The sequence below is a fragment of the Serinus canaria genome, chromosome 2, assembly GCF_022539315.1.
Source record: "Serinus canaria isolate serCan28SL12 chromosome 2, serCan2020, whole genome shotgun sequence".
Taxonomy (NCBI): domain Eukaryota; kingdom Metazoa; phylum Chordata; class Aves; order Passeriformes; family Fringillidae; genus Serinus; species Serinus canaria.
Window position 1 is genome coordinate 18,107,905 of NC_066315.1, and position 25,345 is coordinate 18,133,249.

Genomic DNA, 25,345 nt, shown 5'->3' on the forward strand with positions numbered 1-25,345 from the left:
TTAAATCCATTTGTATTGATCAGCCTTTGTAGTTCCTTGTTTTAGCAAACAGCCTGGTTCAAACATTAGATCTACAACATAGTCTTGAAGAGGAAGCAGAAACCCTTTGGGAGAGTATTCAACCAATTTAACTTCATTCCAACATCTGTTATACTTGCCACGAACTAAACTACAGCCAATGCCGAATCTGTCTGCTATCACCTAAAAAAGAAAGAAAAAGTAATTAATTGTAGTTCATTCATGTAGCCTCTGTGATATACAGCAAGGCCCAGTGATGCTTAAAAAAACAAAACCAACACCTGAAAGGCCTAGAACTTACTTTAAACATACTTTATAAATTTCTCAAGTGTTCCAAACTTCAAACCTTTATTGTTGGTTTTGCATAGAAAGTGTAGGCTTTTAAGTGTTATTTCTCACATATCCTATGCACAGCATGAAAAACATTCATTTTAACTCTTTTCAAACACTGATAGGATTATCAGCCAGTCCTTCAGATCTCAAATGAAGTGCAATGACCGCAGTACCCAGCAATGTTTTTTGTCTACTTGGAAGACTTACTTCTGAATAACATTTTGAAGTATATTCAAGCAATGAGGCATAGGCATACTACACACATATAGCTATATGAAATATTAAGTGTAAAAAGCTAACATTTTTATCAGTGTAAGCTTAGGACTGTTGCTTCACTCCAAAGCACACTCCTTGCTTTTCAGCCCTGGAAATGTGGGAAGCAATGAAATGCGAGGCAAGTGTCTGCTAGATGAAACACCTGCCCTTCCTCTGGGCTGCACTATCACAGACTGACCTATAATGGTTTCCAGCTACCAAACTGCTTTTTCAACACACATCTGCTGTGAAGGAATGAAATCCTGGAAGATTTTTAACTTGTTACGAATGGACAGATACCCATTGCTTAGAGTGCTGTGGCTTTAAGAGAGATGACCTGTCCCTACAAAAGTTTCTTAGGACAGTGGAGCATAATTAATTCACACCCTCAGAATGTCATAAAATAAGTTGGAAACTTTATCACCCTATGGATACCATAAATTTAGGGTCATACACTTTCTCCTGTGTACTCTTTCTTGGTTCTTCCTTCTCAATGTGCTAGGAACTTGATTCTCTATTTCTTTCCATTCAAGAAAGAGAAAAATCCAGCCGAGGAAAAAGGGTGGAACAGATAACCAGGCTGCACCAGTACATCCTCATACGAAGAAAGAAGAAATAAAACTTCCCAGTTTCTTCTTAGAAACTAGAACACAGAAGCTATTATATACTATAATAGCTATATAGCTATTATATCACAGAATCCTGGATAGATACCAAATAAAAAGTTGTCTCAACAAGTTTACATTTGCTGCACGGAAAAAGAAGGAAGCTGCATAATTCAATATTTTGCAGTTTACAGAAAATGTAAAATGTTTTGACTCCAAATCAAATACTTTGGCTTTTTGCCATTTATCAAGTATTCTGCTGATATCACTTAAGACAATTTAATGACAACAAGAATGTTTACAGAAAGAAGCGATGCTGGCTTTCATTCACTGGGAAATCAGCTTTGCTGTCGAAAAATTATGAAACTGTATACAAAAGATTTTACATGAATATAAATAATGTATCAAACTGATGCAAATATACCTTAGCTTAGATTATCCATTTAACAACAATATGTTATGTTGCAAAATAAATTATAATGTACCTTGAAAAGTAAAGCTCTGTGATAGAACGTCCCTCTTTTGATTGTCCCGATAGGCACAATGTTGCTTTTCAGGTCAAATTCTATTTCACTCATGTCAAGTTCCCAGCAGAAATTATGTAGTTCCTCTTTTTCAATAGGGCCACCCATCTTTTCTGCAACAAACCTGTTCCAAATGCATATTGGGATCAATTACATCTATAATTCCTCTTGTATTTATTGCAAAAATGTAGCACAATAAAATGTATACAAGCAAGAAGTGACTTACCTTTAAGACTGTTATACTTTTTATACTTTTGCCTAATTAATTTTTTTAAATTCAGTAATTGGTATTTTAAATATGCTTACTGATAAATACAGATAACCATAACTCAGGTCATTCATATTTGTCACAGACCTAAACCGAGGTGCAAAAGCAGAGATTCTGGGGAGCGGTAGTACAGGCTCAAAGTCATCAGAAAAAGTCATCAATAACAGTGTAATTACTGAAGAAGTTATTACAGAAACTGATGGTCATGTTTACAGGTAACAGGTGAGTTACATATTTCAGTCTCTAGACCTATCATTTGTTGGAAATACTAATAAAGGCATGAGAATATGTATGACAAAAATAAAGCCATAGGTAATGATCCCAAAATAGAAAAGCAGCTGTATTCATTGAAGGTACTTACCTTCTATGTGTGCTCTCTAATATTGAAGCCAATATTTTGGGGGTGAGCAGTATTTATCCATTTAAACAAACGGCTCAGAAACAGAAACAGATCAGAACTCACTGTCAGTGCAAGTTCTGCCAAAACCACATCTTTTGGGGGACTGTGCACACACAGGACCAAGCCCTGGTTTGTAAGTCTCCCCCCACACACAGACACACACAGACAGACACACACACACACACACCCCTTCACCTCCCCTGTGCAGGTCAGTGTATGTAAAGACCTTTGTTCCCCTCAGTGTCAGCCACAGGCACAAGGGTTATTGAAGTCTCTCACTCTGGACTAGATGTTGCAGAGCTGACATGAAAATCACAAGCCATTCCTTCCAACAGGGAGCTAAAACCTTCATCCCCTCCTCTGCAGAAGCAGTAAATGTGTTCCTCTGCCCAGCACAAGCAAGGCAACCTCTGAGGCCTCACTTTGCAAAATTTAGAGTTGAGGAAGCTTTGGTTGCAATAGCATGGGCACAGGGAGCTATCACCAAGTGTGTCAGACAGGGTATCTTGAAGCTGGGAATTACTGGGGGAAGCTGAGAGAGTGTGGGGCAGCACAGCAGTCCCTTGTGCTGTGTGTGCCCATGGCCAGCCCTCCATAAAGAGAGCAAGGCTGCCCCAGCCAGCATGCTCACCACCACACAAAGGTGTGCTGTGTTTGTTCCAAAGGAGTCACCCAGCATTTCTCATGTCCCCTCATCTAGCCTGACCTCCTCCCCGGAGGAACTCCAGCCAGGCTGCCAGCCTGCTGAGGGATGCTGCAGCTGCCTTCTCCCCCACTCCCTATTCAACACATGCTATTCAGGCAGGTGCCTGAAATGGAACACAGACAGAAAAATCCCCACAGAAAACATTCTACTTGAATTTCCCATGATTGTTTCACTGGGTTGTGTGTCTGCAAGTATTTCACTGGTGTGTTAGAAGAGCAGATTTATAAAAAAAATTTATGGATTCCACCTTGAGGAAGGCAGCATGATTTATACACAGCTGGATAGTTAAGGATGAATATCTGTCCTGTCAAATTCTGCAATCAATGGAAAATTCATTCCTCAAATCACATTAGATGACTTCATTAAAAATGAGAGTTAGTAAAAGTAACAAATTTCGTGCAAGTAAGTGGGAACTGATGCTAAACTCTCCAGATGCAGGAGGCAGCCCGGAAACTGCCAAGACATAAAGGTTAAACTATGGAGAAGATGAAAACAGACAAACTGCTTGGAGGTGACAGTGATTGGTGCCTAGGCTGAGCAGTCAGTGTAACCAATGAATCACACATTGATACCAACAGTCTGTATGTGCACTATTGCAATATTCTGGCACTATTAAATAATCAGAATGTTAATTACAAGAGCACTTAAAAGCTATATTAGAAAACTTGTATTATGCTTTTGGCTCAATAGAAAACAAAATACAACAGAGTTGCAGTCCCAAGGGGTTCCAAAACCAAGTAGGCAGGAAAATGGTAGAACAGACATGATACATGTCACTTGCAATGATCTTGACTATTAGGTTTGGGTTCTAACCATGTTTTTAGGCGTTGCAAAACCTGGAACTTTGGGGTTCCTTGATTATGTAAATACTATATGCAGCTGATGTGCTCACTGGAAAGAATCAGTACAGATGTGTAAATGTGAAAAATAACCTGAAATTGTCTCTGAGAATATTTTACTGAGAAATTGATACTCTTTTGTTGCAAGTGATACTTTATTTTAAAATATATTAAATTAATTGCAACAAAATTAGAAACAAGAAGCTTAAAATCTAAATTTGTCAGCAGTCTGGAATCCAAAGAAGATTTGGATTCCACTTAAACACAATAACTATTTTCAAAAAGTTGACTTTAGATAATAAAACAGTTATTTTACCATTTCAGCTTATGGAAGTATGATTTGGTACTCACTGTGCAAGAGCCACAACCTGTTCCCGGGTAGAAGTTAGTGGTAGAATTATTTTGGAAGCATCATTAATGTAATCCATTAAAACGAAGTCAGGTGGTGGTAGCCAATGGGAATTTTCTAGCTTTATTTCCTCCAGGATTGTAGATGTAACTCGAATAACTTCTGTTGGTTTTTGCTCCTCTTTTTTCCCTCTCCCTTTTCTTACATGGAAAAAGAAATTATACACTTATCTAGAATACTGTATTCTCTAAAGTTCAAATTCAAACACATTAGTTCTCCGACAGGACATTTAGACAAATTGACTAGGGAGAGGTGGAAGGTAGGAGACATCTTTTCTCTTGATAAAAAAAATCCAAAATCTACAAAGCTGTAGAGAACACTTGTGGAACATGCTCACAGAAGGTGGTTAGGAACAAATGCCATAGCTCCATATTAACATTGTTGTCAATTCTCATTTAATTTTTAGTTAATGGCTCTGATATGCCTTTCCCATGTATGGATTATATAGAGGAGGAGACACTTACTTACCTACTATATACATATAGGGCATATTTTTAGTTATGGTTTAGTTTTGTATGGATATGAACTAAAAACCACAAACTCCAATGATTTTTTACTTGATAAAAATCTGGTCTTCAAATAAAGGAAAAAATGGTATCAAAAGCACAGCTCAAATCTTGACAGAACTTTCCAAAAGACAGCCTCTGTACTTGCAAGTTCAGGTACTTCAAGCATTATGCAAACCACAGCATGGCTTGTGAGAGAAAGATTTTACAATAATTCTGTGATTTTGCTGACTCTTTTTCAATGCACATGCTTCATATTTTCCTAATGCTCAGGATCTGAAAAATGGCTAAACAGGCATCTTAAGCACCCAGCAGAAGTATAAATGAAATGACTGTTCTGCTTAAATTAAATACTGTGCATTTCACAAGTTATGCAGCAACTATAAAATCATTATCTTACCAGAGGTATTGTTAAGGTCTATACAATCAGACAGTTTAGGATCTTTCATTTGTGGGAACACATGAAACTAGTGTTTTGTAAGCATTGTGTCTTTTTTCAGTGTAGATCCTGAAAATTTTTATTGTAAAATACAGCAAAACTTCTTTATTTAATTTTACAGTTCAGGCTCATTTTTTAAAATATGCAACACTTCTGGTGATCTTGGAAGGAAAAAGAAAAAAAAAAGAAATAAAGGACCATTAGAGTACATGGCTCCAAGACACACTATCATTATTGCATGCTCTTCAAATTATTCTTTAAATTTATACCATGAATAGCACTCTTAAGATGGAAGGCATTGAACAAAGCAAAAGGGCATACATCATTATCAGTAGTTGAATTCAAGCAATTTGTCTTCAGAATACTTTGCAAACTTTTCTTTAACCTATTGAGATTTACCATATTCACAAAGAGCCCTTTAAATAGGTGTCACAAAGCACATTATTTTAGAATGGTAACCAATTAAGATTTAATCTTCAAATTATAGAAAATTCACCACCCTCTTAAATAAACTGTTCTGGTTATTAATTACACTTACGCTTGGAAAAAAGCAGACAAACAGTTTTCTTTATCTAATTTGACTCTAACTATATCCAGAGAACCTTATAATGCTAGATTAAATAGCTATCTACTTATCAATTTATCCATTTATACATTATGGTTAAAACTACTGTGCTTAAAAAATCTTGATTTATTCCCAACTCTCTGGTGTCCAGTTTAGGAGGTTTTCAAGAGAACAACATTTACAAATGCTATAATCCTTGTTTCTCTGCCATTTTTCCTTTTTCCCCTTCTTCCCTTTTATCCTTCCAGTACTTTCTTTTCTCTGTGAGAAGTGCACCATTAAATTACAGTGCTATAGAGAATTTGTTTCCTATTCCTATCTATTCAAATTACTCTAGAATCACACTTATTCTCTTCCTTTCCAATTTTCAGGAACAAAACACCTGAGAGAGGTGAGTTTGAACAGTGATTTGTTTGGATTTTTTGCTGCTGCTTATTTCTCTCAGGTATGACTATGTTGTGTTCCTTGGTGGAATAGTTGATTTATGGTTGTCTTCCACACTTGTCTCTGTCTTACTCCTCAACTCCTCAGTTCATCATATTTGTCTAATCCTTACCTCATAAGGAACTGTGGAGCTGCTGTCTTACAGCTCAGTGCTATAAAATAACCAGTGACCTCTACAGGAGACTTCTACTGCCCTTTTTTCTTGCCCTCTTTTTTAATCCCCATTTTCTTGCCAGTGGGAATTGTGACATCAGAAAAAAAATCACTCTCATTTCTCAGAGCTGTCTTCCTAGTCATGAGACTACTTGCTGTGAAAGCAGAGGAATATTGCAAAGGAGAGCTCATGGCACTTTAATAGTCTCCAAGCTGTTTCTGATTCTTTGCAACTTCAGTACGAGAGTCCAACAGGTCACCAGAGCATTAGCTGGAGGAAGAAGGCAGTCAATACAATATTCTACCATCAAAAAGCAGCCATGACACCTATGTTCTTTCCCATTTTGCATAGCTTAAATGCCCTGGTTCTCTTTTGAAAAGGAGCAAATGAGCATTGGGGAGTGTTTCCTTAAGTGCAGTACTGAAACATAGGAGGGAATAAATACACATTTATTAGTCTACATTAAATACAATCTTTTAGCCCAGTTAATGTGTATATCAGATATGAAACTGCCAGATTAAAAATGTTGCTGTCAATGAAAATATATGTCAAACTATCAACTAGGCACGTCCTCACATCTAATTCAAACATTTCCAGCAGACAATTACAACTGCCCTTTCCCTTGGCTTTCAACTATCGTTTATTTAAAGTAGTATCACTTTTTCAAAACACTGGTTTTAAACAGTGTTCAGTAGTACTTTGCAAAATGCTGATGAACAGAAACATATGATCAAAGGAAAAAATACAGAAGAAAAAGTCTAAGCATGTTTGAGACTTAGAGTCAGCTACTGACCTTCAAGTAACTCCCATATATCTCAGAAATTAATAATAATAATGATGTATGAGTTATGGATTCAAAATGAATGACAATGGGGTTATAAATCATAGAACTTGATCATGACATTCAAAAGCAATTATTTCATACTTGAAGAAAGGAGTCCTTGTACCCCTGCAAGGTTTACTATGGGAAATTGAGTCAGGCATTTATTTTTTCCCAAAGAAAATTTTTTGCTTTTCAAAGGAGTTATGGTTCCAAACAGAGCAGTCATTTACACTGTAAGTGATATAAATTACACTAGAGAGCAACTATCCAAGTGTATCCTCATCACACACTGTAATAAACAAATATATTATCTTGTCAGAACAGGTCTCCCAGCTCCTGAGACTATACAAACTGGCCTATGACTCTAGAGCATCTTCCAAAGTGAAGGAACTCCCCAATGGAGCAGAGAAAAAATAACTGGGGCTCAGTATCTCCCCTTGCCTCTGCTCCCTTTGACTAAACTGGCAGGGGCACAGTGGGTCATGAGCAGGGCATGCGGGGCAGCAGGAGGATCTAGGAGGGGGCAGAAACTGGGACAGGCCTCCTAAGGCACACAAGCAGCTGTATCTACTCTGGTGCATCCTGAAACAGGAACCTTCCACAATGCAATTCATACAATCCATTTCAGGTATCTACTATAAAATGATTTAAACGGAATCATTTCACTATTTGGACTGCAGAAGTGCTTGCAGTCCAAATAACTAGTCAAATGGTAATGTCTGCCTTGTAAGTCAATAACTTTTGGACAGACTAGTCTGACAATTTGGGTCCTGATTTAAGTCAAAACCTCAAAAATTCACAGTCAGTAGCTATTATCTGTCAGTTATTTGCATGTCTGTTCTAAACAAATTGATATAATTCAAACATATTCAAATATCACTCAAAGTATAATACTTTAAGCCTTTTTCTCTAGTGCTGCTTTTGCTGAGTGAAACACCATTGTCCAGGTAACTTCTGATTTTCCTGTATTGGAGATACCACTGAATTACTAAGATCAAAAGCAGGTTTCAGTTTTGTCTTGATTTTCTTACTGCACATTTAATTTCTTAAGTGCAGATGCAATCATACACAGAAATATACAAGCAGTGGCAGAAATCAGCCATTATCTCTGTCAATAAAACACCTGCACAGACAGTAGGGTATCAGTTCATGAACGAGCTCCACAATAAACATTGGAAACACAGTACATCAGCTCCTACAACAGACACACCATTTCTCCTTTTTCTCCAACCCTGCAGCACTAAACATTTCCATCACTGACTAGAACTCACAACCCTTAGCCATTGCCAAGGCTCCCTTTACCATAAAGAAAGGAAAATTAGGAAGTCAGGCCTGGGACCCACAGAAACCAGCACAATAGTCATTTCACTAAATTAGCTAACAGAAAAGCCAAGGACAGTTGTAGGTTGTATCACATTCCTGTCAAGGACTAGAGACCATTCCACTGATGGCAAGGAGGCTCCATTTGGACTGCTTTTGCATTCCCCTGGAATCAGGCGTGTGCAGCTGCTAGTGCAGAAGGCACTGCTGAGGTCACGATTGTGCTGCTGTTTTACAGGAAGGACAGTTGGGAGACCATGGCTCAGTTTCCTTCCACAGGAACAAGCTACAGGTCAAGTATTTTATATTTGACAAGGACTAAAAGCCTGGTCTTGGTGAGAGAGAGGAGAGTTAAATACCTGAACAGCTCAAGTAAAACCCTGTTCATTACACCTCATCGTTAGTGATCAGCTACAACAAACCACAAAGAGACTGCTAAACCCCAAATATCTTTTGGTCAGCTCTCTGCAGGTGTGAGGGACAGACTCAAATCCTCTTTCTGTAAAAGAAGGAAATGAATTTTCCACTACAAGAGTAGAGGTTCTGATCTACTTGGTATGAAGAGACAGACTGCAGCACTGTACCTAGTGTATTGTATGGATCAGGACAAGTGCTGCAAGAGTGAAGCATTTTTAGGCTAGTTGCCTAAAAATTTAGGACAGCTCTGAGCACACCCTTCTCAGCTTTTAGTCATCTGTCAACTGCACTGGAAGAGATTTAATCTAGAAATAAGGAGGCCTGTAGGCAGTGTAGGATCATTTTATGGGTTTAGGTTCTAAACTGAGAAGGAACTTCTACTGTAATTTCCCTGTGTCTTGGTTAAGTTGTAAAATACCAGTATTTCACTTCTTCCAAGGGATAATGAAGAAAAAAAAGAGCAAATAAGTGTGAGCTGTTCAAATACAGCATGGAAAGACAGGAAGAATAATCACTAAGAAACACAAAGGAATATTACTGCAAATAGGAGATGAAAGAAAGACTCCAAAAATATATTTAACATTGTGTTTAGGTATTTGAACTCCATGCAGAAACTATCTGTCACTATTTTCTCAAACTTCTATTTATAGTGTTACAGCAATAACACAGCATTGACAACTAGTAAATCTGAGAACCATACCTTGATTTTTCTTTGCTGCTTCTTCCTGAAACAGATGGTGATACTTCTTGTACTTCTACAACACTGAAACAGAATAAGATATTTTTGCATTTGTTTTCAGAGTTAATATTTGCATGTGAAGCCATGAAAATGGAGTTTGGATTTTAAAGGACAATAAATACATTCATAGGTGTTATATAAGTGAAATAAATAACATAACTACTAAAAACCAGACATTAATTCAGGGATTAAAAATAAAGTATGGAATCACAGAATGCCAGAATATGCTGAGTTGGAAGGGACCCATCAAGATGATCATATCCAACTCCTGGCTCTGCACAGAACCATACCCAAGAGTCATGCCATGGGCCTAAAAGCATTGTCCAAATCCTTCCTGAACTCTGTAAGACTTGGTGCTGTCATCACTTCCCTGGGCAGCTGTTCCAGTGCTCAACCACCCTCTGGGGGAAGAACCATTTCCTAATATCCAACCTAAACCTCCCTTGACACAACCTCAGGCCACTCCCTTGGCTTCTGTCACTGGTCACCACAGAGAACAGATCAGTGCCTGACCCTCCTCTTGCACTCATGAGGAAGCTGTGCCATAAGATCTCCCCTTAGTCTCCTTCAGGCTGAACAGACCAAGTGACTTCACTCTTCACATGGCTTCCCCTCAAGGCCTTTCACCATCCTCGTGGCCCTCCTTAAATGGTGTCTAATAGTTTAATATTTTTCTTACACTGTGGCACTCAAAACTGCCCCCAGCACTTGAGGTGAGGCTGCCCCAGAGCAGAGCAGAGTGGGACAATGCCTTCCCTTGCCCTGCTGGCCATGCTGCTCCTGATGCCTCCCAGGACAGGGTTGGCCCTCCTGGCTGCCAGGGTACTGCTGGCTCATGTTCAACTTGCCATGGACCAGGATGCCCAGATCCCTTTCCATGCCTTTGCTTTCCAGCATCTCATTCCCCAGTCTGTCTGTACATCCAGGGTTGCCCCATCCCAGGTGCAGAATCCAGCACTTTCCCTTGTTGAGCTTCAATGGTTGGTGATTGCTCAGCCCTCTGATTTGTTGAGGTCTCTGTGGGGCCTTTAAGCCTTTGAGGGAGTGAACAGCTCCTACCAGTTTTGTATCATCTGTGAATTTGCTTAGTGTCCCTTCCAGCCCTAGTCCAAGTCATTGATGAAGCTGTTGATGAGCACAGGGCCGAGGATGGAGCCCTGTGGAGCCCCACTAGTGACAGGTCACCAGTCTGATGTCACTCCATTCTCTGTAACCCTTTGTGCCTGAGCCATGAGCCAGCTGCTCACCCATCACATGATGTGTTTATCCAGCTCTGAGCTGGACATCTTGTGCAGAAGGACTCTGTGAGAGACAGCATTGAAAGCTTTACTGAAGTACAAAAATCTCGTTACACAAACAGGCTCCCCTTGATCAGCCCCATGGGTTACCTTGTCACAAAAGGAAATCAGGGTGGATAAGCAGGACTTTCCTCTCATGAAGTTGTCCTGGCTGTGACCAATGACTGTGTTGGCACTAAGGTGTTTTTCAATACCTGCCAGAATAATCTTCACCATACCTTTACCAGGCACTGGTGAAGTGAAACTAACAGGCCTGTAGTTTCTGGGATCATTCTTTACACACTGCTTGAAAATCAGGACATTCACTAGCTTTCAGTCAGCTGGGACTTCTCCATATTCCCAAGACTGCTCAAAAATCATCGAGAGAAGTTGTACAATAACATCATCCAGATCTTTAGGATTCCTGAATGAATCCCACTATGCCCCATAGATTTTTAGGGATCCAGCCAGAGTAGCAGATCCTGCACAATTTCAGGGTTGACTGGGAGTTGATCATTCTTGCAGTCATGGTCCTCCAGCTAAGGGTACCCGTGGTCCATCATCCTTGTTGAAGACAGAGGCAAAGAATGTGTTAAACACCTCTGCCTTGTCTCTGTCCCTATTTGTGAGAAGACCATCCTCATCCTGTAATGGGATGTTGTTTTTACACTGCCTGTTGCCATTAATATATTTGAAAAAACTCTTTTTCTTGTCCCCCACAGTTCTGGCTGGCTTCAACTCCAGCCAACCTTTGGCCACATGAATTTTCTCCCTACAGTGGCCATCAGAGGCTCTGTGTTTTTCCCATGTCACGTGGCCTTGCTTCCACTGGGCATACACCTTCCTTTTCCTCCTTATTTTTAAGAGAAGATTCCTGTTCAAACAAGATGGTCTTCTGCCTTGTATGTTTGACTTCTGACATTTGGGAATTGCCTGCTCTTGTGCCCTCAGGAGGTGATGTTTAAAAAGTGACCAACACTGATGGATGCCAGCATCTGCAAAAACTTTTTTCCCAGGGGATCTTACTCACTAATTCCCTGAGCAGTCTGAGGTCTGCTCTTCTCAGGTCCAGAGTTGAGGTTTTTGCATTTTTCCTTCTGTTAACAGAGATTTTAAACTTGATCTCTTCATGGTCACTATGGCCAAAATGGCTTCCAATCTCCACTTGCTCACAAGATCCACCCTGTTGACAAGGAGTAGATCAAGGAGGGCATCTTTCTAAGCCTGTTCCATAAAGTTGTCATTCAGGTTTTTAGGAATCTTCTGGCCTGGGTTGTACCAGCTGTGTTTTGCTCCCAGTTAATTTCTGGCAAGTTGAAGTCTCCCACAAGGACAAGGGCAGTTGACTTGGAAGAGTCCCTTAGTTCTTTAGGAATAATTTGTCATTGACCTGTCCAGGAGGTCTGCAGTGGACTCCCACGATGGCATCTGCATTAGTTGTTTGTCCCTTGATTCTTATCCAGAGTCTCTCGCCTGTGCCATTGGCAGCTGTGAGCTCCATACATTCCACCCCTTCTATTCCATACAGTGGCACCCCTGAACCTCTCCTGCCCTGCCTGTCCCTCCTGAAGAGCCTGGAACCATACAACAGGGCACTCCAGGAGCAGGACCCATCCACCAGGTTTCACTTCTGCCAGCAATGTCAAATCTCTGGGACTGGGACAAAGCCTGGATTCCCCTTGTTTGTCCCTCTTGCTGGGTGCATTAGTGTGGGCACATTTCAGCCGTGGTACATTGTAGCCAACACCTCCTGAGGCAGATTGAGGGATCCTGTTAGTGCTCCTTTCCTCATGCACTGATACCCCATCCCATCACTCATCACTGTCCAACCTGGCTTTATCTCCTTCCCCCTTCCAGGCTGGTTTAAAGCTCTGCCAATGAGCCCTACCAGTTCCTGTGCTAGAACTCTTTTTCTTCTGAGAATGCCCAATGATGAACACAAAAGTAACGGGGGAGTAACGCTGCTGCCAATGTGCCAAAGCAAGAAGCTGTATCAAAAACAAAGAATGAAGACCTGATAGTTAAAGACAGCTTGAGGGATCAACAAAGAGCATGGAAGTCTAATTTGTCACAGATATTCCCAGACTTTACGGTGTCATATACAAGCTTAAAAGGGAAGCTAATGATACTATAACCCAAATATGTGATGTGTTGACAGAGAAGAAGTTTTTGGACTTGCAAAATGTTGGTAGAGCGATCTTTGATCTGTGAGACTGTTTACAGGAAATGGCTCCCAGTTAAACAAGCCCAATACCAATTTCCTGCATTCAAATCTAAGAAGATTTGTTAGGCTGGCTTCAACTTAAACAGAGAAGAAATGCACACAGGTTCTTTATCAAGCCTGAAAGCTTAATGCTTGGCTTTGTCCCACCCTTTGGAATGATGTGCTTAAAATTCCATGCATTTGTCTGTACAAGAGGACCATCAAATCATAGCTTTCATTGTCGAATGTTGACATTCAGCTCAGATGACATAATTATTACAGCAGATGACAAGTTTTGTTATAACTAATAAAACACTGGGTGTCCCATCATCAGTAATCAAAGAGAGTTAAATGAATGAGTCTTCAAGGCTAAGATAAATAAAGCAACTCAACTGAATATCTATTTTCCAAATTCTTATTTTATAAAATACGAATGTTTTGCCTCCTAGGACATAAAAGCTCTGTGCTGGGAATAAAATAAACGTCTCTATTTATATATATGTGTGTGTGGATAGATAGATAGATAGATAGATAGATAGATAGATAGATAGATAGATAGATAGAAAGAAAGAAAGAAAGAATGAAGTTTGTACTGGAAACAGCGAAAACCATTAAAAAGATGAGCTATTACAACAAATACTAATAGATCTAACATGACTCACCTTTCTCGGGGTTTAGCATTAATGAAGATAATTGCCCGACGGTCAGTAAGCTCTTGCTTGCTCAGTTCTTCCAAAGACAAAAATTTCCCTCCATGTTTTACCTGCAAGAAAATTAGCATAAAATACAACGTTTTCTGCTAAGTTAAAGATGCAGAGAAAAAAATCTATTTAAAAGATACTAAACAGTAATGTAAAATTCCTAATCCTAAACCAAAGACTGTTTTAGAACTTATAAAGCTATTCAAAATATCTAAAATTATTTTCCTCTCAATTTGCATTGTCTTAATAACTTTTTCTTAGAAAAGATTGTTCATAAATATTTTAGCTTGTAGTTATTGGATGGAAGCATTCCAAACTGTTCCAGAACAAGGAAATGTTCCTGCCTCTGAAGGCTTTATGACATAGGATGGAATTTTCAAAAGCAACTAAGTGCTTTAGGAGCAGGTATTTCACTGATTGTCAGTAAGACTGGTATTTCTAATTTTCTGGGTATTTTGAAAAGTCCTTCTCAGATTTAATTGAGCACAGCACTAATAAGTGATACAGGAGTCAGACTTTATACACAAACACTTATTTTGTGAGAGAAAGGGTCATGACCAAGGTGAAAATATGAACTCTTTGCTTCCTTATGTGAAAATTAACAAACAAAACATCCATAGGTCATACAATGTCAAGTTAGCATTAAGTATAGTGCAGGGAAAGAGACCAGAAGAACTAAAGTTTGAGAAAGGATCTGGAAGGGTCTGAACAGCTCAGATAGGATTGAGAATATCATAGCTAGTGAATACCATGAAGATGATTTCATCCATTAAGAAGATAATCAAAAGAGATCTGTATAACAGCTGTGAAATTTCAGGACAAGAAAACAAAGTATTTTCAGAATTTGGCTGTTGCTACAGTACTGTTTCTAAATTAAGAGGAAAATGTTACTCTTTCTAAACAGAGTAATTTGTTTAGAATAGCTTACCTGACCACAATCATAGAAGCCATTAGTAATGATATTACTTGGTGATAAATATCCCATCCTGCTGTACTTTTGGGAGAGATTATTATCAAGTAGTGTTTCCAGAGCAGCTTCACTAAACTTATTTTTACGCTTTTTGGACAGATTAATTTCTTCTAGGATGTCTAAAGCACTGATAAATAAAATAAAAAGGCTAATTAATCATTAAATACTAATTAAATGTTGTTATACAGCTCAGAGGTAGCTTTCAGCATTACTAGGGCCAAGACATATTCACTTCCAAGAACTGGTCCTGTGCCCTCTGGGCCAGCAAGGAGTGGCTGTGCTGCACAGAATACCTTCTCTAGGGAAGGAAAACAGTGCTCAGAAGCAAAAGCAGTGCTCAAAAGCAAAAGCAATTCCTTTAGGTAGTTTAATGCTACCTAAAGAAATGCAGACAGGGTGCCACAACCTTTTATCTAGAAGGAAGTTACAGAGCACTATAGAGAACTTGGGAGAAAAAACATGTAAAAGGAATAATGATCAGAGCTGACTACATGATACAGTCCAGGCAACCTCTCTCCCTCTCTCTCTCTTTTCAGCTGCAAGGCAATTTGCAGATTCAGCTGTGCATTATGCAATGTGTGAATCCTTCTGGTCTAGCACTGTTACAGTGTTTGGGGGAGCTCAGCTGGCAGACATTTGCTAAACATGAACAAGCATGGAAAGACAAGGACACAAGAAGTTGTATCAACATCACCAGAATGGCAGGATTTTTGCAGTATAGACATAGAAACAAATAGTCACATGGAGACATGAGAGGACAGGAATTAATTTCCTGCACTTTTTCTGGTGCTGAGATCCACAAATTGACAACTTTTGAACCAAAAACTTAGGAACACATCACTAAGAAAATATAGGAAACTGAATCAGGAAAACATTGTATACTGCAGTTCTAAGACTGTTCAGGAATGAAAAAAAACACAAGGAAAAAATAATTATATATTCTCTTGTGTGTGTAAGAGTACGTAATCAAATATCTGTGCGTGACTATGTACACATGCAGATATTCTTCATGTCCCAAGGAATCAATTTTATATATACACTATATATATATATATATATATATATACATATATATACACATATATATATACACACACACACCACACACACATATATATACACACACACACACACACACACACACACACACACACATACATATATATATATATATATATATATATACACACATTTTTGTGAACTAGATGTCCTCAGCTGTGGACATCTACAATGTAGACTTCTGAAGGGATGAATTCAGATGAATTCCAGAGAACAAGTTTTTCAGGCAAGGCAAATGACATCCTTTTCTTATAGAAGAGAGAAGTGGGAGAAGTTAGTGGAAGAGCAGTTCAAGCTGTGTATCTACAGCATCTTGCAGATAATCAGCAAGTAACACAGGGAATTTTAAAGGGGAAAATGAATAAAGGCAGGCAGGTAAAATGTGTACAGCAGGGTCTAAATCAAATGACATTACAGACACAATTACCCTCATATGGAAGAAAGATAAGCCAAAACCAGACAAATAAAACGGCTACACCAAAAATTCCATGAAGAGTTGAAAAGCAAAAAAAATACCAGGGGTCAAACAGAAATAGAAACACTGACACTTTCAACAAAATAGAAAAAGTAAGGGACAAACCTGAAAGATGAAGAGGCAAAGTGAGACACAACTATTCAGGGACTGAAGCAAAAATGAATGTTTTACATGCTACAAGTAAGAGAGGAAAATGTACATCTATTACTCAATGTGGGAAGAAAACTCATAACAGATGGTACAGAAAGACTGAAGTGTCTGATACCTTTTTTTGCTTCAGTTTTCATAGAAAGGTTTCAAGCAGATGCCTGACAGTAATATTAACAAGGAGGTGGAGGTAGAAACAATAATCTTAAAATGTCTGGGATAAGTTGAGGAGACAGGGTTAGCAGTCCCCAAGGACACTTACCTCATACACTCTATTAATTTGCAAAAGCAACATTTGAACTATTTATAATTGTATTGGAAAACTCTAGGCTAGATGGATGGAGAGTGGAGAAGGGCAAAGATACTATCTAGTTTTGAAAAAACTATGAACAAGGAATTTATAATGGAGACCATTCAGCCAAATTTCAGTTTCCGAAGAAAAACAAATTATTAAACCATCAGTAAGCAAGCAACAAGAGATGAGAAATAGCCATTACATATTTGTCAAGAATCAATCATGAAAAGTCAATCTAATCCTTGCTGCAATAGGGTAATTGACTCAATATACAGGCAGAAGAAGTAGATGTGAGATATGAGCTGAATTTGAGATACATTTTGACTTTTAGAAGTCTTTTCACTTATTCCTACTTGGATACTCATGAGCAGGTCAGGGAAATATCATCGACATGAAAATAACATGAAGTAGTGCCTGACTAGTTGAAAAACTATGCTTCATGCATTATTATCAATAATATGCTGTCAAACTTGAAGGACATTTAAATTGGAGTCCTGCTTGGATACTGTCAAAAAAAAAAGGGATTAAATAAGAACAGTGTCATATGCAGCATAGAGAAAATAATTACTGAGCTTCATTTGATGGTGGTATGACCTCACCTGAAGTATCTCATCCAGGCTGGGAGATGGTACTTCAAAATAGCATAAAAAATTAGAGAAATTCAGAGATGTGTGATGAAATGGTACAAACAAAACTTGTCTAACATTTTTACTTTGTCATGAAAAAGAAACAAGAGGGACATGAAAAATGAGAAAATTCAGTGAGTTAAATTGCTATAAAAAGTGGTTATTCAATCTCACTGAAAGCAGGACAACGTGATTTGTTTTAGGGATATTTAAAACTGAGAAACCCCTTCTAAGTGTAAGGATATTCCAGCACTGAAACAGGTTTCCTCAGAAAAGTTGTCAAACTCCAGCAGGATCAGTATTTACCCAAATTTACCCAAGCCAAAATATGTCAGTGTACCTTATTCAGTCTTACTCTAGGATAGATGGATAATATCACTTTTGAGGTCCTCTCCTGGTCTGAATTTCAGAGAGTCTCTGAAATTCCCTCATAGATGGATTTAAAGGATCTGTGCAGTCTCCAGAGAAGTGCCCAGCAGAGGGAGCAGGGCAATTACAAATATTTTAATTTAACAGTAACTATAGAGTTCCCTTGTCTGAGGAGTCCTGTGTCATAATTCTTATAACCTAAACCAGCTTTTGTAATTCAGATATTAATATATGGACCTGCGAGTTCCTAAGAAAGAATAAAGCAGAGCCACTTTTCCATGACACTTCAGCACACCTGCAGTTAACCAGAGCTTTAAAATCAAATCTAGCCTGTGTGTAGTAAGTACAATTTACTGTATATTAAACTTAGTCTTTATTTCACTTTCAAATGTATGGGGCACTGTAGTCCCTAATATTGAGTGATAGAAGTTATCTTCAAGATAAAGCCTAATTCAGTCGCAGAAGCAAATGTTTTGTAATTCTAGACAGTTCTCTCAACAGGCTTATATTTTGTCAGAAGATTCTGTTCCTTAAAATCAATACCATTTCACCTGTAACATCTGTGGTGCAAAAGTAGTTTCAGCTTATCAGAAAGCTTTGTTATTCTGCTATAAATATGCAAAGATTGACTCAAATTGAGTTCTCTCATCAAAAATTGTCTTTTGACTTTTGATATTATTTCTACTCACCCTAGCCTGCACAGTTCAAATGCAGTTACTTCATCACTTCCACAGACCATAACAGCCCAACAGGCATTTCTTCTGACATCTTCATTCCTAGAATGCAGCAATTCAACGAGTGGTCCTAGCCCGCCGACATTTCTTAACTATTAAAAAAGTGAAAACATTGCCACTTACATATTTCATCTATTCCAGCAAGAACAGATTGTGAAATTCACCTCCCAAAACATTCAAGCTTTGTAGAAAAGCTACACTGGGCTGAAAAAAAGGTAATATTGGGGATTCTGTGTTTCTGTGAAGTCTGCATAGGCTGGAGCTTTTAAGTGGTACAAGGCAGTCATCCCTTCTGGCTCTGCCCTCCTTTTCAGTTATTAGGTTGCAGTGTGGAACCCAAAGAGACTATGCAACCCAAGACTGCCACAGAGACTTACACAGCTTTTTCTGTGTTCTGGTGCCTCCTAGCAACTAATTTACATCACAATACATTTGAATTTGTATTGTATGTATGACAATCTTATTAACATCCTATTCTCTTGTGTGCTACAGTATCTTTCCTATACATGCTGGAGAAAATATTGCTCATTTGGATTTCCAAAGAGAAAGACATTTTAAGGACACTGAAAGAGGTAGATTAATTATCTATGCCCCTTATTCATGTCCTAATTAATAGCCTTGACCCATGAGAAAGCCCTAGCTTATGATTTATGAATGCACATAGCATCATTCTTATTTATGAGAAGAAAATACTATGACCAATTCATAAACAGAAAAGAGTTCAACTTGCTGGATGTCACTGATCAAAGGATTAATTATATTTTGAGTTTTGTCTGAAATACATTTACTCCATGCACACCCAGTATCTCATTAATCAAGGTCAGACATTGCCGTTCAGGCCTTGAAAATGGGCAACAGAACACTGAGGGAGAGTAAAGAGGACTGAACTTCCCATCTTCAAAGTTGAGCTGGCAGTTGCAGCTGAAAGAAACCTTGATGTTTAATGCTCCTAAATATACAGATCAAGATATAGCCCTAGTTAAAGCTCACTGAAGTCACTGAAAAGCTGCAAAGCATTAATTTGGTGCAAGCAAACACAGTCATGAAAATTCAAGTTAAAGAAAGCTCTTTCCAAAATCTCCTAAAAAACTGAGCTATATTTAGTGGAACAAATATCACAAAAATAAGTAACTACATAGAAAGCTCATGACTTCTAGGTCAGACACAACAGATTCTTGGTTAATTAACTCCCACCTCAGATCTAGAAACATCATCAATAACCACAACCTCAGTTTTACCTCAGCTCGTGCATTAGCATCACAAGCAAAGGCAGCCACGGCGAAGGCTGCTTTGCTCTGCACTTGGCTGTTGGTTGAGCACAGTGGCCCCACAAGGGCACTCATGATGCCGTGGCTCTGGATACTGGCACGGGAGGGCTCTTGCAGGGACAGATTTGTGAGCACTGCAATGGCACTGGAAATGGCTCCATCCCTCTGGGTCTTCAAGGTGTTTATTAATGGCACAATTCCTTCAGCCTGAGCTACAACACTAGCAAAATGAAAAAGGGGAAAATATATTTGTTATTTTTTCTTCTTAGTATGCTGTTTTTATCAGCTAAACTAGTATTACAATTCAAGGTTTACATATATACAGAAGTAGGCCTCTGTACATATAAATGTGTGTTTGTGTGATTTCTGTATGACTCATGGTGAGAAATTCAAGAGGCAGAACCACAGACTTCTGGATTCTTTAACTTACAAGGACATGGATTCTTTGTGAGGTATTGAACAAGTCAATTGAATCCTGCATCTTTTCAAAGGTGCAGAATTTCTGTATCTTTAGTTCCAGGCAAATGCTTCTTACCACCTCTCCCCATAAACATTCTTGCACTACTAATGAGGATTATAGTGAACAGAGTATCCAGATCATCTAGTCTATTAACAGCAGATCCAGTTTACATATTCCCTCTGTTACCAGATGATATTGCATCCATGGCTGAATGGTGCTGCCCCTCAGCAGTGCTGGAACAAATGCTCCTGTGGACAAGTCTTAAGATAGACGTGCAAAATAGTCAATTATTTTATTGTTATTTCAATGTATGTTAATTTTATTTAAAATAATATTGGGGAAGATGGTTGGGATTTTTTTCTAAGGAGAACCACATAGATTTAGGTTAGAGAAAGTCAAGGGATAAAAATAGCTGAAGAAGTATTATTAATGAAATAGCAGCTTTGAGCACGAGACAGAAGAAGGTGTAAGGAGCTGTAATATTAGAGGATATATAATTTTACTTAAGACTAATCTGTTTGTTAAACAAAATTTGGCAATATTGTTCGCAATGGGAATGCACAGATGGCAAGTTGAATTTTCACTGCAACTTCTTTTTATACCCTCTATTAGTACGTGTTGTCTACATCAAAACCACAAAAAATCTTCAAAAAAAGAGTTTACACTTTTCATAAGTTCTGCAGAATTTCTGTAAACACAGTAAAAAAAGACATCTCTATGTGAAAATCGTTTACTGTAACAGTACCTTACCAAAATTTGATTAATATTTGGATAAGTTTCACGGTTACAAAATAAACCAAGATTAGAAGTATCACATATAAAAGAAACCACTATACTGCCAAAGACTGTTGGCATTGATAGCAAACAAAAAAAAAAAAAAAAACATGAGGAAAGCTCAGTCACACTTTTATGCAAACAGGACAGAAAGTAGAATACATGCCAACCTGTGCCACTAATGATAATTACTAAAATAATACGTGGGCAACATGATGTAGGTCTTACTGTGAACTCATCTTAGTGCAAGTACCTCCACCTGGTCAGAGAGGGGGATACAGATGCTCCTAAGCATACCTGGAATGAACAAGCAGAGCCTAATGGGGTTTGTTACTCTCATCTCTGCGTCAGGTGCAAAGCAGTAGCAGCTCACAAGCAGTGCTGGAGCATGGATCTAACAATATCTGGTAGGCAGACAATAGTTACTTGTTTAGAAAACCAGGGAAAAAGCAGCAATCCAGGGATTGAAGGTGCAGCATTAAGATACAGGGTCAGTTTGGTATTGCCTAATTAACTCTCCTGGAGCACCAGTAGTTTTAATGTAAACACTTTAGTCTCTATTCAGAAGTAAATCCCATGTTTTTAGATGTCCCACACTGCATCCTCTGTCTTCCTTCAAGTAGCTGGATTTCCCTTTGTGTCCTCCTTCCCCTTTCCTACCTGATTAGATCAAGAAGAGCTGAAAATGTTTTATTTGTTGGGTGGCTTTTTTTTCCTGTGGTTGTTTTGGGTTTTTTTACTTAGGTAAGGCCACTATACTTATTTGGTTAATACTGTCTTATCTTGCCCATGAAAATTTTATCCAAATTTTCAGCTTCAGGACTGTTGTAGCTCTATCCAGGCTGATGTATGTGAAGAAATTCTGGACATGCTGATTGCACATGTAAGAATGAGCTGTACACCACATGTATCACAGGCTTGCTGGAAAACATCACATTAACAGCACATGTAACAATGCCATGGAGTACCTGCTGGAACAGCTTGGGTGAGACTCACCACACACACTCAGCTGCACAGTGAGCTGAGTGGCCATGAGCTATCAGATTTACTGCATCATGCAGTGCATAGACACACATTTTACCCACGAAGGAAAAAAACCAAAACCAAAATCAAGCTGTTTCTTCTTTAAAATGGATACACAGAAATTCCAGGATTTATGGGACAGATTCACTAGTCATAAAATGCAGCACTGCATCTCACAGGTATAGTATATCCAGTGTTTCTGCAGTAAGTAGAGGACTTACTATTCCTATATTACACCCAAAAATACACATATTCTCCCACAGGATCTCCTAGTAAAGATACAGTCCCTAACAGAATGGCTACAGAATGATACACAGCACTGAATGACGTAGCTCACATCATAAGCAGATTTACTATAATTTCCATAAAACCAGCAAGTACACAAGCACTTAACAAGAGAGCAAGGTGACGGCTCCTCATGAGCTCAGACCTGACCTCAGCAAGGTACAGAGCACAGCCAATTTTCTCAAGTGCCACTCAACTTCAAAAAGGTTGAGAACCACTGATTTAGAAGATCATACATATTTATTTCTATCCTGCATTCTACTTCTGCGCAGACTCGTTTTGAATCCCAGCTTCATGAACATTGTTTAATCAAGTAGCACATCTGAGCACAAGGCAAAAAGAATTTGAAGTGACAATGGCTGGTAACAAGAGTTGAAGGTAACTAATACCTTTGAGAATAAGTTTTTAAGAGGGCATGAACATCTGAGGCCAGTGCTGTGTCCTGCTAATAGAGACGCACATAGAAGAAGGAGAATGGGAAATCCATAGTTCCACTCCTACTCCACAGGCCTCTGGAGAACACAGAAATAGCACTGTCACCCTGGGCCACAGAACCTGACCTCAGAAGGGAGCTGAGAGAATGAACATGGCTAAGTTTAAGGTGCCACAACACTAAGTATGGAGGTCCTTGTTCCCTTTTATCTTGGGCAGAGACATGTGTAATTTTTATAGTATGAGCCAACAAAAGTCAGAGAATGGTTTTACCAGCTCTATCTTTGCTTAATGCAGATCAGCACTAGACTCTCCTTGCCTCCAGGGCACTCTCCTTCAGACACATCCTACTGAGACTGTGCAATTTATCAGTGCTTCCACTACAGAACTACATCTTCAAGGAAGAAGTGAGCCTTGGTTTAGCTGAAAAGAAATACACACTTTTTGATGTGGAGGAGGAGTAAATTAAATAAATTCACAAGCTTTTTCCTCCATGTTTTGTATATATTCAAAGTACATACTTTCCTAAACAAGAAGAAAAGAAGTTAGGGAAAAGGAAAGAACACAACAATAAGAAAAAAAAAAAAGGGGATTGTGCATCTGCCACATCATCTTTTTTTTCCCTCAAAAGTGGAAGCTGCCTATCTGAACTACAAACAGGAAGAAAAAAAAAATACAACACTAGAGTAGGAATTGCAGAGTTTGAAATAAAGTTAAAATAAATGAAATGTTAATAATTATAAGCATATATTATGATCCTTAGAATGCCTAGCCTAACAGGGTTAGGCATTTACCTTACTCAAGGTACACACAGTTCAGGTACCCTAAGAAACCTCAGCATGCTCTTTAGTGAAACAGTAAAATTCTGATTACAACTGGATTCAAATTACTGTATTCAAGAATAGTACAATATTTTTTTCACCTGTCATTGGGAACACAAATATTAAAAGGTTATATAATAAATATTTAATTTATTGATTTTAAATATACATTGTAGTGTTAAGACATTTTCTTAAAAATTCTCTAAAAGATAACATAAGACTCAAATAATAAATGCTGAGAGACTGAGGATAAACAAAGATTTCTTAACTGATTTTACTGCAAAAATAAATTAAAATTTGACAACAAAATCATTACCAAAAACTTCACAATATAAACTTTTTTTTTAACAGACATTTTGGAGATGTGTATGAATGTCATTGAAGTGAGTATTTTGTTGCTTTAGTTGTCTGCAGTGCAAGAGGAAAGCTCAGATATTGGGAGCGCGTTGTGAAAACAATCAGCAGTAAAAATTTGATTAAAATCCTGCGGGGTTTTTATACTTCATTTTACTTTTAGTATTAAAAGCACTCTGCAGTAAGAACCACCTCTTTGTTGGCATCACAGGAGCATAAAAGCTCTGTGGCATGAAAAACAACAGATTATTTACTTAGAGCATCAGGAATGGTCCACCTAGCTTTTCTTCATGAAGAGAAAGTCTAGCCTAAGGGAGAAAGCAACTAAAGAGTGTTCAAAGAGCTGCCAGAAAACACTAAGATTGCCCCTCAAACCCCCAAGCTAAACAATCTCTGGGGGAGGGGACAGAGAGGAGAAGAGCTGTACAGCTTGACACCACTGTTTACTCAGGATTGTACTAAATTTACACTAGTGAGACTGACACTTCATAAAAATGGTAAAGTATGTTTGGTTTTGTTTCTTCTACCATGACTGAACATAAACTGGTTTATAATCAATTACATTTTTATTCACTTCTATGCTGTTTACTCCCCCCACTCCTGACTGAGGATTTAACACAATTTCTGCTCAGAAAAATTCAAATTTTCCTCCTCACTGGACTTCATTTTTTTCAAATGTGTTTGCAACTGCATGTTTAATTTCTGTGCAAAATTACTGTGATTGTGTGTGAGGTGCTTAGCTAGCCATTTATGCCTGTGCATAGCTCATTTTCATACATAATTGCATGTAAATTATGCACAAGAATTATGCATCTAATTACACACATTTTTTAAAATCAACTCTATCTGTGTTAAATCGTATGACTTCTTTTTCACACAAGGCATTTTTGATCCAGCTCTCTTATTCAATTTCTGTCTGAGAAAGAATATCATATCCAGAAGTTTGAAAAAGCATCACAAAACAGCCTCCTTTTTATTCCTTAAATGTATTCGTATTCTTCATTAGCCTTGTTATGCCATCAGAATAATCACATCCAATAAATGTCTTCTGCACTTATCAAAAATTTCACTTTGTGATTTAATTATTTTCAAAAGCAATTAACTGTTGTAAATAGTCACTCGTATTTTATTTAAAGACTAATATTACTTCCGTTTTCTTCACTAGACAAGGGAAATTAATGTCACTATGTTTATTCTGAGTAAGGGAATCTAGCTCAAGAGACTCTGATCTACAATCTGGGGGTCCTTTGTGCTCCAATAAAAATATTGATGATATCAACAAACCATGTTAATTTTTCATTTCAGGAA

General features: G+C 38.2%; 1 protein-coding gene across 1 annotated transcript in view; it reads right to left on the reverse strand.

Moving 5' to 3' along the window:
- ARMC3 (armadillo repeat containing 3) overlaps nucleotides 1-25,345 on the reverse strand; it is a 51,710-nt gene continuing 26,365 nt past the window's right edge. Inside the window, 10 exon segments of the mRNA XM_050970956.1 lie at nucleotides 1-201; nucleotides 1,697-1,859; nucleotides 4,300-4,497; nucleotides 8,183-8,217; nucleotides 8,219-8,276; nucleotides 9,726-9,788; nucleotides 13,898-14,007; nucleotides 14,874-15,042; nucleotides 18,576-18,712; nucleotides 19,859-20,108. Of these exon segments, the coding sequence (XP_050826913.1) occupies nucleotides 1-201; nucleotides 1,697-1,859; nucleotides 4,300-4,497; nucleotides 8,183-8,217; nucleotides 8,219-8,276; nucleotides 9,726-9,788; nucleotides 13,898-14,007; nucleotides 14,874-15,042; nucleotides 18,576-18,712; nucleotides 19,859-20,108 (1,384 nt within the window).